The sequence below is a fragment of the Mustela nivalis genome (genome assembly GCF_964662115.1).
Source record: "Mustela nivalis genome assembly, chromosome: 4".
NCBI classification, from domain to species: domain Eukaryota; kingdom Metazoa; phylum Chordata; class Mammalia; order Carnivora; family Mustelidae; genus Mustela; species Mustela nivalis.
Window position 1 is genome coordinate 150,460,100 of NC_139023.1, and position 18,741 is coordinate 150,478,840.

Genomic DNA, 18,741 nt, shown 5'->3' on the forward strand with positions numbered 1-18,741 from the left:
CTTTTCCACCTACTTCATGCCTCTTCTCCAGGTCCTATACTCAAGGAGGGCTTCCTGGAAGAAGCAGCACCTAAAGGGGAGGGCTTTGATTGCAGATGGCTGGAAGGGGGGTACTAGAGCAGCTAGGGGTAGAGTTGGAGATATGAACCATTTAACTCAGGGAAAGAGTGTGGGGAAGTGAGATTGGGGATAATGCCAGATCTGGAGGGGCCTGGTGGCCAGGAAGGACTCCTGTGGGCCCCAGGGCAAAGGACAGTTGTGGGAGAAGGAACTGGGAGTGGAGTGCACCGACAGGGGTCAACTTCTCGTTAGCTCAGTTGCCTACAAGCTCTGAGACTCCAAGCAAGTTAGTCCATCTCTTTAACCCTTGACTTTCTTATCGATCAAATGGACATAATAATACTAGTCTTGCTAATTGCATGGGGAAGTGGCTGTGAGACTAAAATGAATTTGTGGATCCAGGAGCACTTTGCAGATATAAAGTGCTATGTCCGAATGCTGAGGGGTTGTGGTTATGTTGGGTTGAGCGGGGGAGCTTGGAGGATGGGCTGGCTGAGAGGTGTTTCCAGTGACAGGGCATGATATCAGGTCTGTGGCAGAGAGGAGCTCCCTGCCTCTTTGCCCGTCCTTTTTGAATTCTTGCTTTTGCTTATGACCATGGCCGTGCCCTGGATGCCCTCCCCCTTCTCTTTCTTGAAGCACCCCTGACTTCTTCTGTCCATGTGGCCCTTTCCTTTCTCATGGATCTGATGTCTTGATAAGGATGTTGCCCACTCACAAGCCCACCTCACTTAAGCTGCCCTCTTGTCGTCTGTCTGGGAGCCATGTTGGTTGGGCCTCAAGTCCAGTCTCTGCCACTTCATATCTGTATGGCTTCGGATTCCTTTACCTCTTCGTTGCTCAGTTTCCTCCTCCAGAAAATGGGAATGATATTACTTACTCTGGGTTTTTGTGAGTGTTAACTTCATCAATACATATCAAAAGAGTTTAGAACAATGCATAGTGTTTAGTAAATGCTACATTCATTTATTTATTTATTCATATTTTTTTTTCTGTAAATGCTACATTTATTAACTCTTGTTTTCCTCTTCATATTTTCCTGTTCACCTACCCCGCCTTTCATTCCACAGATCTTTGTAAAAGGTGTTAAATTAATTAAGCAAGGAGGTCATTAGACGGAGGAGGCTCTAATACTGTGGTTCCTAAGAAGCAAACCAAAGTTGAGGCCTGAGAGTACCTCAAGGTCACGAGATCAAAATGCCAAGAGCGACCAATCACAAACAGCCAACGAAGCTTTAAGCTTTAGCCAGTCAGATAATTTCTTGTATTTGCTTTCACACGTTCTCCATATAAGTTTCTCCCTAGCCCCTCTCTCTGGAGGGCTCCTACCCACTTCCGGTTTGTTGCTGCCCTATGTGCCTAGATGTTTGCTCAAATAAACACTTAGGATGTTCGATATGCTTCGGTTTACTTTTTTTTTTTTTTTTTTTAAGATTTTATTTATTTATTTGCCAGAGAGAGAGAGTGAGCACAAGTAGGCAGAGAGGCAGGCAGAGTCAGAGGAAGAAGCAGGCTCCCTGCCGAGCAAGGAGCCCGATGTGGGACTCGATCCCAGGACACTGGGATATGACCTGAGCCGAAAGCAGCTGCTTAACCAACTGAGCCACCCAGGCGTCCCTTCGGTTTACTTTTTAACAGGGTTTAGTATCCTTCCTCCTATCCTCTGTGCTCTGCTTCCCCTCTGCCTCCCAACCCCTTCCCTCCCCACCCCTTCTCTGCCTGCCTGCCTTCCTTCCTTAAGGCCTGTGGGGCTCCTATGCACCTCCTGATGATGGAGACAGCCAGTACTAGGATTCAGGAGAGAGTTTGAGGGCTGGTTTCTTTTTTTTCTTTTCTTTTTTTTTTTTTAAGATTTTATTTATTTATTTGACAGAGAGAAATCACAAGTAGATGGAGAGGCAGGCAGAGAGAGAGAGAGAGAGGGAAGCAGGCTCCCTGCCGAGCAGAGAGCCCGATGCGGGACTCGATCCCAGGACCCTGAGATCATGACCTGAGCCGAAGGCAGCGGCTTAACCCACTGAGCCACCCAGGCGCCCCGAGGGCTGGTTTCTTTAAGCAGTGCCCCGGGCTCAAGAAGAGTGGTTTTCACATTTTGGTTACTATTAAGAATCACCTAGGGTATCTTGTAAAAATACAGATTCCCAGCCCCCCCCCATTATGAAATAACAGTGATAGTAGTATCAATAACAATACAAAACATACCATTACAAATAAAGCTAATATTGGGTAGGGTTTCATGTATGGGGTGGGCCAGACTACTCTCAGCCCTTTCTATGGGTTATCGAGCTAATCCTCACAACAGTCCTTGATGTTACTATTATGAATTAGTCCTATTTCAAAGATAAGGAAACTAAAGCCTGGAGAGGAAAGAGCTTGGCCAAAGTCACACCCCTGGGCTGGTGGGTGGCCAGGAGGCAAGCCCAGGATGCCCTCTGGGTCCAAGTGCCCTGATGCCTGCTTCCTGGCCCTCAGTGGGGCCCAGCAGTCCGGTGCAGACAGGCAGGCACCCTGTTGATGGTCATGTGTGCCCCATGGTGGATTGTGACATGCGGACGGAAGTGAGCAGGCCTGGAGGTCTCTCCTTGCCTTGCAGATAGAGCAGCAGAGGGGTACCCATGTGTCTAGGGTATCTGGTGGGGACCAGATGGGTGACCTCTTCTCTGACCCTCTCCACAGCAGCAGCAAAGAATTCCAGGAGCCCTGATACAGGGAGTGGGAGCCCTGTGCCCCGGTGTTGCCTGAAGCTTTCTCTCTCTGTCCCGAGTCCTCTAGTCTCTGCCTCTCTTTGCTTTCCTCCTCTGTGTCCCTGTCCAGGCCCCTCCTGGAGGGCTGGGACCTCTGCTCTCACTCCCAGTTTTTTGCTCACACACTGGGACCTGGGAATCCACACAAAGCATGCCGGTCTGGGCTGCCTGGCTTGCCTCAGGAATCCCTCTTGGTCAGGTGAGATGCTACCCCCCAGGAGCCCCTCCCAGGCTCAAGCTGGCCTTGGTGCTGGTGGTCCTGCTCCTTCTCCTTGTGGAAATCTCCTCTGCATCAGATTTGCCCACCCTGTTGGGGAGGAGCCACTAGCTCTACAGAGAATTTGGAGTCTAACTCTCAATCCCAGCTCGCTTTCTTACCACGCTAGCTGTGTGATTCTGACCACTCGTGGCTGCCGCCTGCTGGCCTGTGGTCATTTGGCTTTGTCCTGAGAGAGGTAGCCTCGCATATTCTGAAGCCTGCAGCCCAAGGGACAGTGGTGGGGAGGGGGGGAGTGTTCTGCTCTGCACTGTCTCCTGAGTACTACTGACTCTGATGGACAAAAGTTCTTGTCCAAAAGACATTGTCAACAGCTACAATAGCACAGTAGGAAGCAGCTTATCTAGGGAGGTGAGGTTCCTACCTGCTTCCAGGGGTTTCTTTTTACCTGAGTTAAGAGCTTTCTCATTAAACTCCTGTCTTTTTTAGTTCTGATTCTACAGTGAATCACACGTGATTCATCACAATTCATCAAAAGAGTGAGAATCAGTGTCCTTGCACGGTGTGGACGAAAGCCGGACTGTAGTTTGCACCTAGGCTGGAATGTGTCGGCTGGACCTCACCTCAGCCCCTGCATCAGTACCTGGAGACCCTTAACTGATATTTCTAGAATGAATGCATGAATAAAATCAGAATTAGACACTCTCAGAGATAAAAATTTAGTTTGATGAGTTGGAAGCTTCCTTACATTATTTTTCTTCTCCTGGAATTTAGTCCTTATGGGGAAGGTGTCCTTGTTCAGGAAACACAAAAGGAAAACAACCATAGAAACCTATTTACTTACAGAGAGCTTTACTCCTCCCCAGAACTTTCCCACATATGACCTCATTTAATCTTGATGACTCTAACAACAGACATTATTTTTAGTTCCATCCAGAAAAGTAGGAGACTCAGGATCACAGTCAAAAAAGTGTCAAATTACTTGTTAGAACTATGGTTTAAGTTACTTCTGGTGACTTTAATTCCAGTCTTCTCCCGTTCCATCCCAGCTGAGTAGAGAATATAATACAACCTCTGAACATGAGGCATAGAGCATGAGATAGACTGATACCTTCTGTGCCAGGCACTGTTCTAATTCCACATTTTATAGACGAGGGAACTGAGGCACAGAGTAGTTAAGGAGAATTAAGGGCCTTCAAAAGTGAGTGTAGGCCCCTTGGGGAAGGCCTGGTTCTTATGCCAGGGAGCGCTGGTCTGAACCACCCTTTTCAGTCTCACCAGCCCTGCCACAGTCATGTGCCTGCCAAGGGGTAGCCCACGCAGTCTGGCTCCTGAGTGGGTGCTGCCCCCTGCGACACTCCCCTGCGTTTGCATCTCACCAGTTCCCCAGCTCTCTCCTGTTCTCATCTACTGGAGAGGCCACCTTCCTGCTCCCTCTTTCCTTCTTACCAGCCTGGACAGTAGCAAACACTCATCACCCAAGCCTGGAAGAGTTGAGAATAACATTTTCCCTATGAGATGGAAAGCTGTGACATGGGACTTTAAAGACAGGCTCATTTATTTTGGGGTTCTCCTTGAAAATGCCTGGTTCCATGGATGACTTGGCTCCCACAAAAGCCTAGATGACTCCAGAGTGCCTGATTTTTCAGCCCCCAGGGCACTCCTTTATATCTCTTCTGGGTTATTTTGTCTTACAAGGAATGGACTGTCCATAACCTACCCTTCTGCATTCATTCACCTTTCTTTAGGGTCATGGGGTAAGGCCACACTGGGAAATGCTCAGAGAAGACATTTGTCCTTTTTATTTCCTTTCAAGATATTTTCGAACAACAGTGTTAAAAGAGTGTTAGAACACCTCTAACGCTGCTGCGCATTGTTAACAAGCACGTTTGCACATCACATCTATCATGCTATTTGCACGATGTTATATGAAGAAACAGCTCAAAGTATTTTTAAGATACAGCCTTTTATCTCTGGAAGCACCAGAAAGTATTTGCAGATTGGTCTCAGGAATCAAATTAGCCTAGCACATTGGTGAGTTCCTGGAGGCCTGGGCATTTCTGTAAGTGGTTCCCTAGCCCCTTAATCCTTTTGATCATTTGCACTGGGTATTTTTACACAGACTCTTCTACTTTGGAGAAATAAAATAAAGAAACTTAAAGGTGAGTTTGGCAAGGGCTTCTCCCCACTGTTTGTCAATGCAGATGGATGTTGAATTTTAATGGTAGTAGTTTCTTTTAAACAACCAAACTTCTTTAAACCTCTCCACAAATAATGTCAGTGCCCAGATTATGTCTGAAAATGTTTGCAGAAATCTTTCCTGAGCCCATGTTGCTACCACAAAGGAAGAGCCTAATCTTGGAAAATAGTCTTGACAGCCTGGATGTCAATTACCCCATCTGTGATTTCCCATCAGAGCCACTGCCTATGTGACATTTGCTGTCACTCAGTGGCTTCAGGGGTCTTCACTGGTTGACTCTTCACTAGGTCCCACTCCTTAGTGGTTGTGGAATGTTGTGTGAGAAAAACTGTGGAGAGGACTTAACTGCCTCATCTTTAAAAGGGGGACCACATTTCTCTTGTAAAATGGTTGTGAGAGATATGTGTGTGCTCGTGTTTATAGCAGCATTATTGACAGTAGCCAAAAGGTGGAAGCAACCCAGATGTCCACTGAAAGATGAATGGATAAACCAAATGTGGTCTGTCCACACACTGGAATATTACTCAACCTTAAAAAGGAGGGAAATTCTGACACGCGCTATAACGTGGCTGAACCCTGAGAACGTTATGCTGAGTGAAAAACACTGTATGATTCCACCTTTATGAAGTACCCACAGTGGTCAAATTCACAGAGGCGGAAGTAGGATGGTGGTCATTGGCGGGGGGTAGGAGAGAAATGAGGACTTAGTGTTTGATGGAGACAGTTTCAGTTTGGCAGGATGAAAATGTTCTGGAGATGGGTGGTGGTAATGGTAGCACAACAGTGTGAAGGTACTTAATGCCACCAAACCATGTGCTTAAAGATGGTTAACATGGTACATTTTGTTATGTGTATTTTCCACAATAGAAAAAAATTAGGAAGAAAATTTGTTGTGCGCCTTAAAGAACATCAGATTGATAAAGTGGCTGCCATTTTGTCAGACTTCAGTGAATGGTAACAGTTTTTACTAGGGTTAGGAGATTGCGTTTTAATGGTGACATGAGACTTCATCATGTGGCTAATGCCATACTTGGTTTCCTTTTTTATTTGACTTTTGGATTTCTTATAGTACTCTGCTATTATAGAAATGATGGATTGATTTTTTTTTTTTTTTTTTTGGCACATACATCTCTTTTCCATTATTTGGGGTTGTATCTTTGAGATAGATTTTCTGGGTCTCTTAGAGAAGCTAAGTTAATTTTATTCTTTGTGGCTCTTGATACATATACCTGTGGGGTTGGAAAGGGGACGGTTGTTTATGCTGTCACCAGCCAAGTAAGGGTGCCAATGTTACAGTCTCCTCATCGGCACTAGATACGTTTTTAAGCAGTTTTATAAAATGTAATAGATGGTACGTTCATGTTTCAATATGCCTTTATTTGCTTTTATCACTAGAAATGTTGAGCACTTTTCAATCTTGATTTACATTTATTTCTTCCTGTGTGCACTGCCTGTTTACATCTTTTGCCTAGATTTCTAGTGTGGATTCTATGCTTTTCTTACCAAATACATTTGTCGTGCTTGTTACATATTATTACTATTGTTAATATTTAGAGAGTTTAATTCTTATGTATTTAATCATTCATTTAAGCATTTCAAAATATGAAATAATGAGATTTTGAAGTGGTATCAAAAGTGGTTTTACGGGTGCCTGGGGGGCTTGATGGGTTGGGCCTCTGCCTTTGGCTTGGGTCATGATCTTGGAGTCCTGGGATCCAGTCCCGCATCGGGCTCTCCGCTTGGCGGGGAGCCTGCTTCCTCCTCTCTCTTCCTGCCTCTCTGCCTACATGTGATCTCTCTCTGTCAAATAAATAAAAAATAAAAATCTTTTTAAAAAAGTGGTTTTACAATAACTTGATTGTTATACTTAATATATCTTCTTCCCTTGTTATCCCATAATTCTTTTCATATCTGTGAGTATAAGATCTGTTTGTTGGCTTCCTTCTATGACTGTAGTCTTTGAATTAAAATTATGTAAAATGACCAATTCCTTAAAAATATGAATGACCCAATATAAAAATGGTATTATAAAACTTAGAGCAAATAAATTAAAATAAATAAACATGACTTTTTTTTAACCTTACTAATAATTATACTCATTGAAAATAAAATGATAGGACACTATTGTCCTGCTATAAATTGGTAAGAGTTAAAAACATTGCAATAGTGACTGAGACTGGCCCTAAAACGTGCTGCCAATGGGGAGGGAAAACTTTACGGAATAGCACCTAAGGAGTAAATAGTAAGAAACTTAAAAATGTTTGTAAGCATTGGTTTAGAAATCCCACTTATGTAACTGTGGCTCGAGGCAGTCTTGGAAATGTGGAAAGATATTTACACCAATAGATAAAAATAGGATTCAGTCTAAACCCCCAGTGACAGGGGATGATTGAATAATAGTACAACCATCTTTGGAGTGTTACATAGTCATTATAAGTGGCATTTCCTAAAAATTCCAGTGATATGGGAAAATACAATATGCTGGTAAGTTGAAAAAAATGATGCTATGCTTGCAGTAAAGCAAATTGTGCATGGTGTGGTTGCGCGTGTGTGCATGTATGTACATGTGTATGAGCACATGTGCACTCGTGTGTATCTGGTATATATTCAGAAAGAGATGTGTAAAATATAATGACAGTACTTATTGTATGTGGTCAGAATATAATATGTAATTTTTCTTTTCTTTTTTATACTTCTGTACATTTTTAAACTTCATATTGTTTGCAAATTGTTATTTCTACAGTCAGAAATTAAATGTGAGAAAAAAGATGAAAGATAATGAATAGATTTTTTTTCCTTTTTCTGGATTCATGTTCACTTTTCTTTCTTTGCTTGTTTATTGGACAGAATCCTGGACAAAAAACCCAGAAGGTTCTTAGGTTGTGGTTTAGGAATTCACTAGCTCCATGTGACCTTGGGCAAATGTAACTTCTAGGTGTCTCATTTTTCCCCTCAGTGAAATCACTGTGAGGATTAAAGTGAGATCACCAACCTATGGGCAAACCCTTTCGCCAACTAAGGTGAAGTTCAAGGGATTCCCAAACCACTGTGTGGTCTGATCAGTTAGGACTCACAGAACTCACTGAGAACAGTAATCCTCAGGGTTATGGTTTATTGCAGAGAGAGGATACAAATCAAAATCAGCCAAATGGAGAAATGCATAGAGCAGAGTCTGGAAGGATTCCAGTGCCAAGTTTCTGTGTTGTCTCCCATGCAGTCAGGATGTGTTACCCTCCTGACATCCCTATGTGACAATATGCAAAGAGTATTGTCAACCAGGAAGCTCCCCCATGCTTTGGTGTTCAGAATTATTATTTGAGCTTCATTACATATGCATGATTGATGGTTGTCCACATGGTTGAATTCCGTCTTTAGTTCAGCTGATTCTGCATTACCCAAAGTCCCCAGTCTCAGCACATGGTTGGTCTGTCTGGCATGGCCAGCCCTGACCCTAACACTGTTGGGTGTGGCCATCAGGATCCTAAGATTCCAAGGGGCTAACTTTCATCCTAAGACTGTTGCTGTGGCTAGCCTCACCTTAAAGAAGGATATTCCTATCAGGTATGATGCAGATTACCTTCCAGAGACCAAGGCAGAGAAAGGCCAGATATCTCTTAGGGCAAAGCTAAATTCTTAACTGCATGTAAGGTGCCCAGAAAGAGATGGAAAACAAATTTAAATAGAGAAAAGATATGTATGGAGGGTTCTATTATTTACTATATCCTAACACTGTGAAATAAGTAAGGGCATGAATTCCAGAGGTACAAGGGCCACTACAAACACCCACTTCCCTGATCTCCAGAACCCTGGGACCACCTCTGAGAATGGGCACACTAATAGAGAGACCTTTGCTGCGGCCGAGACAAAATAGGCTGAGTAAAGCCTTGTCCCCTACTGGGTATGTGAACCTGACCTGTTGTCCCTGTGCCTTAACAGGGCACAGCGAATGTCCCTCCGTTAATGAATCAATCCGATGTGAACGAGTTAGAAGGCTGTTTGTCCGAGGTTTCTTGATCTGACACCATGTCACCCTGTAGTGCAGCTGTGCTTACTGCATATCGCAGGGAGTGATAATAAAAATAAATTGGCTCATTCCCCTTGCAGAGTTTCAAACCTTGAGCACTATGTCAGATTGGATCCATAAGGTTTCATAAGGGTGAGATTAAAAAAAAAAAAAAAAGAAAGAAAGAAAAGAAAAGAAAACCCGAGTTTGTTTTCTCGTGAAATTAAAAAAATTAGAGCCCAATGATGAGAAGTCATCACCCTTAGGAAGCTCGCCAGAGGACAACTGTATGCGTTTATGGAGACAGAACCAGCGACAGACTTGCTATGAAATCGTTAGCTAACGTACTGTTAGGCTCCCACTCTTGCTGTGGAGGGAAGAACGTGAGCCCTTGTCTGGTGGTTCTGTGGAAACAGATGACTTGTAGTAGATTGGTGTTGTCAGTAAATTTTGATTGTACGTTCTGTTTCTTTCAAGGAAAAACTGGCCACGCAGAAGTAGTCCGAGTGGTGTACGAGCCAGAACGCATCAGCTTTGAGGAACTGCTCAAGGTCTTCTGGGAGAATCATGACCCGACCCAAGGTAGATGAGTGAGCCAGTATTTAATTATCTTACTAATTACAGCTGGGATAATTAGTGTTTGAGCTGCATGGAAGAGATGAACCTTGAAATCACACAGGAGCTCAAGAATATGATTGCAGACATTTATTGACGGAGGAGAGGAGGGGCTGGGGAGCAAACGGGGAAGAGAATAAAGGCACAGCCACAGTCTGCGCTCCTCCCCCCTTTACAGCTGTCAGGGGTGGGAAAATTCCCACAGAGAAAGACGCCAGACAATAGAGATTCGTTCACCTTTGATTATTGCATTATTCCTCCTTAATGCAGTCTTTTGTCTACAAAATTAAAGTGTCTTTCTAGCAGCTCCAAAGTTTTCCTGATTTATGGTTCTTTTATTTCCCTGAATTTAGCCTTTCTCATCTTTTGACGTTATCAGGATTTTTTTTTTTTAATGTCTGTGGGTGATTAAAAAAAAAAAGAACATGAAGGCAAAATGCAGTAGTCAGTGGGTCCACAATGCTTGGATTATTTAAATATTTCATTTGTCTTCTTTGGAATTGGTGATATTAATATATCTGGGCTATAAACAATGGTGGCCAGAAATTTTATTTGAATGCGCACACAAGCAAAATTCCCTGTTGGCAAATATCATTTGTAATATTCAATAATGAAGCAATTTCCAGATTTCATCCTAACAGCCTTACAAGCACTGCCTTGCCAATATGATGATCTGATATTATGAGGCTTATGAACTGAAAAGTCCTATATAATAGATGTGATTTTCACAAACCCTGTTCATTTAGCAATCAGTCTGTTTAGCAAAAATATTTTCCCTTTGGTGTCAGGTTTTTGTGTAGCGGGTATGCTGTGTTGGCTGTTTCTGAAGAAGGGGGTGTGCTTTTCCAAATGTGCATTGTGCTTTGTGGTGGAATTTTAATACGACCCTGGCAGTACAGGGAGGTGGGTCTTGAGTTCTGATTCTAAGTGCCACCCAGTGTCTGGGTCGATTTGCTAGACGGCAAAGGTCAGAGCTAAGGCAAGAGTAGCAAAATGATAAAGAACCCAGGTTCAGGATCCAGGCATATCCATCCGGGTGGGTGAAGGCCTAGGAAGGGTGCTAGGAGCAGGCTTTCCTGGTTTGGCATGGGGTGTAGAGCAGGGGGATGAGTTTCTAGCAGGAGAATGGTGAGGTATGGGGCAGGGGAGGTAGAGAACTGGTAGGGTAAGAATACTATAGTCAGAAGGTTTAGATTCACCCTGGTTTGGACTCTTGGAACTGGCCTATCATATGTGAAAGGCAGGCCTAACAAACTTAGGGTCGTCTCAGCAGGAAGCTCTCATAGTGAGCATCATAAATAAGAGTGATGATGGCTAAGAGCTCATGCTGGTGATCCTTTGATCCAGGTGGAGTAGGCATTTGGCTCCCATTTCAGAGTTCTCAGTGGAGACACATATTAGGAGCCCAGGACAGCCCGAAGTCATGAAGGAATCAGGCTCACCACAGGCCCACAAGGTTGGGTATGTGGCCTTTGACTTGGCCAACCATAGTGTCCTGTCCTGATACAATCATTTTATGTCTAGCCTTGGCAAAATTTCAAAAAGGGTGAAGTCTGTCATGTACTTCTCTCTCCTTCATTCTCTTAACTTCTTTCCTATTTTATCCCATCTTTACTAGCATACCTCAGTTAACTATGTCACTGGTCCTGGCCCCTAAATCTTAGGGGGAATTCTACTTTTTAAAAGAATCTTCAAGGAACCTCTTGTTCTCTCTATCCCATTATCTAATTTTTCTCCACTGTGCCTTACTCCTCTTTGAAATTCTTGGTTTATTGTGTGTATTATTTGCTAATAACAAAGTACCACAGATTGGGTGGCTTAAACAACAGAAATTTATTTTCTCACAGTTTAAGAGGCTAGAAGTCCGAGATACAGCCTTTGGCAGGATTGGATTTTTCTGAGGCCTCTCTCCTTGGCTTGTAGATGTCCATGTTCTCCCTGGGTCCTGTTCACAGGGTCTTTCCTCCATGTGTATCTTTGTCCTGATCTCCTCCTCCTACAAAAACGCCAGCTAGATTGGATTAGAACCCACTCAAATGAACTGATTTAATTTTAACTTTCATTTTTAAAAGATTTTATTTATTTATTTATTTGTCAGAGAGAAAGCTAGCAAACAGGAAGAGTGACAGACACAGGGAGGAGCAGGCTCCCCACTGAGCAAAGAGCCTGATGTAGGACTTGATCCCAAGACCCTGGGATCAATGATCTGAGCTAAAGGCAGACACTTAGCCCACTGAGCCACCCAGGTGTCCCTTAATTTTAATCTTTAAAGACTCTATCTCCAAGTAAGATTATATTCTGAGGTACTAAAAGTTAGAGCTTCAATATACGAATTTGGAGAAAATATAGTTCAACCCATAATACTGTCCAATAAAGTAATAGCTTGGTATACTATTCTTCCAGAAGTATTTTGATTCTAACAGAGGGGTTGTAGACTCAAAGACAGGAAGAGACTTTAGAGGTCATCTGATTAATCTTCAGCTTCAATTCTATAAGCCATAAGATGAAATTGCTGCTGATGGTGTTCACAGACAATAGGATTTGATTGTTCAGTGACATATTTTTAACCCTGATATTTTAGACAAATTATGCATGTAGAGGAAGAATCTTTTTTTTACCTTGTATAGGTCTGTTTCTACTTAGAATAGTGCTTGATGCAGTATATATATTCACAGATATTCAATCACAGGATATCTGATCTTCCGCATTATTACTAGGATTACTTTTGTTGGAGAGTTTAGTGTAATGGGCTATTGGAAAATCTTTTTCTGCATTCCAAAGTTTCCCATGACACTTCTGGAAATAGGGTGAAATGAGTGATCATATAACCCAGGCCTGGGTCATATGAAACAGTATCTGTTTCTGTTGGCAACAGTGTTTGTTTCAAGGCATGGGTATGTGACCCGAGCAGGACAATATGGAGTCCTTCCTTGGGACTGTCATGTGAGAGAAAAAGGTGTTCTCCCTTTTCTGAGGTTGCCAAGGTGGAGGTGTTCTGTATGCGGAAAGAGCTTATCCACAAGAGAAACAAGGAAAGAAGTTTAGCAGAGACACTGAGAAAAGAGAGATGAGAAAGGAGAATCTTACAGAGACTGAGGACCTCTCAGTTATGAGAACTACTAGGTAACTACCCTTCTCCATCTTTTTAAACTGAAGCTCATTTGTTGGGTTTCTATTACTTGCAACAACAACAAAAATCCTTGCCAATCCACTCATTCAACTTAATCATTGTGCTTATTATATCACACATATTATTATACATGTTATTACATGTATTTACTAGTTATTACATGTTATTTACATGTTATTACATGTTATTACATGTAACTATTATTACATGTATTTACTAGTTAAACCATGTTCATTTGGCTCTGTAAATCAGAGGTCTAAAGCCATTTGGTTAATAAATTTATCACTGACTCAGACATGGAATGGAGGACACTAAAGATTATTTCCTCAAGACCTGTTGGTGGTTTGAGTAGGGGGTTCCTTCAAAATTCGGAATTAAGAATTGGGGCTTGAGATTCGGGATATATGGCCTGAATACATATCAGATCATCTCAATATTTCTAAACTATTATGAAAGACAGTCAGTCATTAATGACACTGATCTTGTGTCTCCTCTGCTTGCCAGGCACTGTGTTAGGTCATGCCAAATCACCAAGTTGCCTGTAAAAAGCAGCAGTATCCAGCCCCTTGCTAATGCACAGAGAAAGTCTATTTCTGTAGGAAGAAAACAGTTTAATCCAAATGTACTAAGATCAAATGAGTCTTCAGATAAATGTGTATAAGACCAACACACTAACCTGAAATAATTAAAACAAGTATATGTTAACACTGGAACTTTAAAAGCAAAAAACATCAATTCAGAACTCCAGAGCCAATGAATTTAATATTCCTAGGGCACCCTGAAGGTCCAAAACATGTAGTCACATGTAATTTTTCTGAGGTAAGAATTTGAAGCCCACTGCCTGAAGAATGGGCATGAAGTGGGAGATAGCTGGGGTGCAATTGAACATGGCCATCTGAACACAGCTTCTAACTTCTCTACTTGAAGTCACCTGGTGATTCCTGTCACTTTTCTTAGTATTCAGAAAAGAGACCACACATTAGAACAGATGAAGGAAGTAGAGGCCCATAAGACTGACTGGTCTTACTCAGTGGACATTTCAGAAGACAGCAGGACTTTGGATTTGGTGGAGACTCTCATCGGTGAAGCAATAACCTACTCTAGGTTGTTGTCAGAAGCATGAGTGATTCTTAACACTGCATAAGGGATACTCTTGCCTATGTCAGTGTTGCTTATAAATAGAAAGACAAAACTTGAGTCAACTTGAGAAGTTATTGACTTTTGATGTGAGGATTTGCCCAGAAAACTGACGAGTCTCAACAGAAACATTTCAAGAGAAATGTATTTTAATTAGCATATTGAAAGACTTGAGTACTTTGTAGAGTCATTAACATTTGAAGGGGTCACTTTTTTTTTTTTTAAGTTATGATTCACTTTGTTTTGTGAGAGAAGCAATATCTTAGAATGACATTTGCAAATGTGGGGACTCTTGCTAATGTTCAGGATTTGCTGTGGTAGAAATAGCAAGAATTTCAGCTTAAAGTCCCCTTTCAGTTCAATTAGATCTTCATGGCATAGACTAGGCAGAGAAGTCCTATAGTCTTTGACTGCCTCAAGGTGCTGCAGGATCTGTATTGGTATCTGCCCTAATAGCAAGGCAGAAATTCCCCCAGTCTGCCATTTGGAAGGGGGCAAAGCTGGTAAGAGAACTGTCAGAAAATGTAGACTTTTAAAGATACTATTTTAAAGATATTTCACAGCCAATAGACAATGAGTCCTAAGAGAGTTCTACCCAATGGATTAGCTTCAGGTGAAGTAAGAGACCTAATAGCGTTGTCATAGATTCAGCCAGTAATTGGAATAGTTTTTTTCTCTTAATTTACCAATTACCACAAAATCTCTGTTTTGCTGAAGTACTCAGATAACACTGTTTAAGCTAATATGTCCTGTTGTACTCATGGGACAAATATGACTCCTCCAGGCTCCTAAGGATAGATTAGAACATGCTCATCCCTGACCATGTGGAGTCCAGACTCCCCAGTCTCCAGATAACATGGCAGAACCTGAGAATTTAGGAGATTTGGGTTCTGGGCCCACCTTACCCTTTCCCAACTGTGTGACTTTGGCCAAGCCACTTACTCAATCTGAGCTGTTTTCTCATATCCCAAAAAGGCAGATGCCTATACTGCATACGTCATAAGAATTAAATGAAATAATGTGAAAATAACTGGACAATGGTCAAACATCATGCAAATGCCAGGCATTCTAGCTATGTCCTTCTCAATACAACAGTACGGTTTCAATGAGCTTATTGAGTTATTTTTTCTTAAATATTATATTTATTTATTTGACAGAGATCACAAGCAGGCAGAGAGAGGTGGGGGAAAGCAGGCTCCCCGCTGAGCAGAGAGCCCGATGTGGGGCTCGATCCCAGGACCCTGAGATCATGACCTGAGCCAAAGGCAGAGGCTTTAACCCACCGAGCCACCTAGGTGCCCCAATTATTGAGTTATTTTTATATCCTTGATTTCTGTGGGGAAGTATTTACCTTCTACCTATAAAAGTGTGGGTTTTCGGTCCACAAGCTTTCTTTGGTCCTTCCTATTAGTTGGAAAGGTTTCAGCATTGTTGCTGTTGCCATTCTGTGATGGAGTGGCTGCTGGGGGGCTAGGTAGTGGTGGTTGTGAGGGTGAGGGACAGGTGGCTCCTTAACTTTGCCGCTGACACAGTCATCCAAAAAACCAGATCGGATCCCAGCCACTCATGCTCGATCTGTATCCCTCTACCTAGCACCCTCTCTGTGTGAATTACACCATTTCAGTACTGCTCCTGCATGAAGATATAGGGCACAGGCCCATACCTTGGGCTAAGCCACAAGGACACAAACACACGATGTTGAAAGATTTCAGCTTTGTCTCACTTGATACAAGTCTGACTTCTCAACCTGTTTTACTCTCCTTAACCCTGGGAAAAGGGAGAGCAACATTTTTCAAGCACCTTTTCTAGGCCAGTCTTAGAGATAGATACTTTAAATTTATAATTTCATTTAATCTTTACCACAGCCTTATAAAGTGGGGTTCATTGTAACCCCATCAACAGAAGAGAGGAAATAAGGTTCCAAAAGTTTGTCAGTCTTGCTTGATGTCGATGGCAGTAATTGGACCCAGCTCTGTCTAAAGCTCAAGGTTCTTTTCTTTCCCTGCACCAGAGGGGCTCAAACTTCTGACTAGGAGGACCTCTTCTAAGCACAAATAATTTTATGGATCCCCCCATGTGATACAGTTGTGTTCTTAGTAACCCTTTTAAAGCAAATATATTAAGATGCTATATTACACTTTAAATTGAATACTTATTTTATTAACAAGCACAATGTCACGTACCTCTGGAAAATGGAAATGCTCATATACACAATGCATTCTACAGACTCTAGGCTATGCTGGCTGCATGGTTGGATTTGTGGACCTCTTGTAGTAGCTCCAGGCCTTCTCAGGGGACTGTGGCTATAGGTGGGGTTCTTCCAACATACTCATGAAGGTGCAGTGGCCTTTCTGAAGATGCCTGCTGCCTGAGACTGCTGGTTGACCCCACTTCTGTAGGATTGGAATTTTAACTGGATTTATAGCCACCAGTAAAGACTAAATTTCTCAGATTCCTTATGGTCAAGTATGGCCACGTGTCAGAGTTCTGCATTCCAGGGCATGAGTAGAGGTGATGGTGTACAACTCCTGGGTTCTGTGTACTTAGAGCAAGGAGTTTTTTCTTTCTCTTCCCCTACTTCCCTCAAGTTGCCTGTAGAGGTAGTGGTGAGCCAGTTTGGACCACAGGGATGGAAGCCTCACACTTATAATGAAGAATCTACAAGCTAGAAGCTTCCAGAGTTACCATCCCAGGCTGGACTCAGTGCAAAAGCTATCTTCTGTAACCTACTGTTATTTGGTTCAGTTAGGGATTTTTGGTGTTGTTGTTTTTCCTTTTCTACAACAGCTGAACCTATATCCTTACTATAATAGTCTTCTACTAAAAGCTGGTGATGAACTCCCAGTCACTCTTCTGAAGATCTTAATTAAATGTTTTCTTAATTAAAGCATCTTTAATCAAATCTATCAAGGGTATAGACCCTGGGGTTAGAGAAGATATGGCTTTAACTGAACTGGATCTGCTGTGAACTAGCTACGTGACCTGGGAAAGTTATGGCACCTCACTGAGTCTCGTCTCATCTCTATCTTCACTCAAGTGCCTGGATCTGAGCTGTCGCTTTCGCTCATCTGGCTGCTACAGTAGCCTCCTGACTGGCTTGTCTTGCCTTTCCGAATCCACTCTCCATAATGACCTGTCCTCATCATGACACATCATGACATATAACAACGTAGATCCCTGTCCTGCTTAAAGCATTTTGCTGGTTGTCCATTTTGGGTGGGTGGGTTTAACATACAGACTCTTTACAATGGCCAGCCCGACTGCTTGGCACTCTCTTGTGCAACCTCAGCTTCTGTGCCCTACTTTACTGCATGTCTGCTGCTGTGCCTTCCTCCACTCCATTCCTGGAAGACACACATGCTTTCTTGCCTGGGGCCTTGTACCCACTGCTCAGTCAGCCTGCAGCTCAAGCCATGACTGGCTCCTTCCTTCCTTTCCTTCAGCTTCAAGCTTCGTGTCTTCAGAGAGGTCTTCCCTGACCACTGCTCCCCAATGAAAGTAGTACTTCCAGCCCTGGGAGTGAACGATATAGGCTCAGCTATTGTAGAGAAGGGGAAAAAAAAAAAAAAAGGTCTTGAAAGTGAGGTTCTCATAAACCATTTTGTCTAGAACATATGAATGAAACCTCTACTGCTCCGTCTGCCAAACAGTTCCTACCACACAAATGTGTGTCGGGATGTATGAGGGAATGTAGTCTGTTGTGTGAGGCCAGTGCTGAGCAGAGTAAGCAGTCATAGATAATAGCCACCAGACTCATCCTGTCTCTGTAAGAGCAAGGTCTCCAACTTCTGTTTGTCTTACTCCTTCTGGAACCCTAGTATCCCTTCACTTTTCTCTATCATCTTCTCCCAGCTCATGTTCTGAATATCTTTGATCTTTCCCTGTGCTTGGTTCATATCCTTGATCCTCAGTCAACTTCTCGGCACCACTTTTCCTCCCACTCTCAGCCTTCACCTCTCACAGTGAGTCCCCAGTTGTCCTCAAAAAGCTTTGTCTGACTTTCCCCAGTGGGCTAGATGATCTGTGGTGTTAGGTTTTATGGGGCCCAAGGGCTACACACCCTGAGCCTGCTGTCTTAGCCTTCAGTGTCATGAGTACGGGATTAATGGGGCTCTTTGGCCGATAGTTGAAATGAAACACTCTCCCCACCTCCACCAAGGATTCTCTTCCATTCAGTGCCCTTGGGCTCCACATCTCCTCACCCCGCATGTCCCAGCACACTCACCATGAAGTATTGCTTTACGTGGGTTATTCCCGAGAAGTCTCTGAGAACTGGTGGTGGGCTTGGTCCATTCCATCTTCAGGTTTGCTTCCTAGTCTCTTTCCAGGTGTATGGTAGAGAAGCGAGCCCCCTCATGCTGTCTCCTGGGAAACATTGATTGGAGAGAGAAAAAAAGTCTTATTTCCTTCTGTTTCTCATCAAGTTGGCAATTACATGCTGGTGTTCATATATTTGAACTTGCCAAATTAATATCTGAACTTCGTTGTGCTGACCCTCTTAAGTTAGTTTTTTTTTTTAAATAAGTCACCACTTTTGAAGGACTATCCTTTTTTTAGACCATGTACAAGGAATCTATCATCTGCAAATAATTAGACAGTGGGAATTATATTGTATTGCTAATGAGCAGATGTGCA

The 18,741-nt window shown here is 42.8% G+C and overlaps 1 protein-coding gene across 10 annotated transcripts in view; it reads left to right on the forward strand.

Annotated features, from left to right (window-relative positions):
* MSRA (methionine sulfoxide reductase A) overlaps positions 1–18,741 on the forward strand; it is a 425,594-nt gene that overhangs the window by 267,152 nt on the left and 139,701 nt on the right. For all 10 annotated transcript variants that reach the window (XM_082726896.1, XM_082726902.1, XM_082726900.1 and 7 more), the window contains one exon: positions 9,702–9,806. In XM_082726896.1, the coding sequence (XP_082583022.1) occupies positions 9,702–9,806 (105 nt within the window). The remainder of the gene's footprint in view (positions 1–9,701; positions 9,807–18,741) is intronic.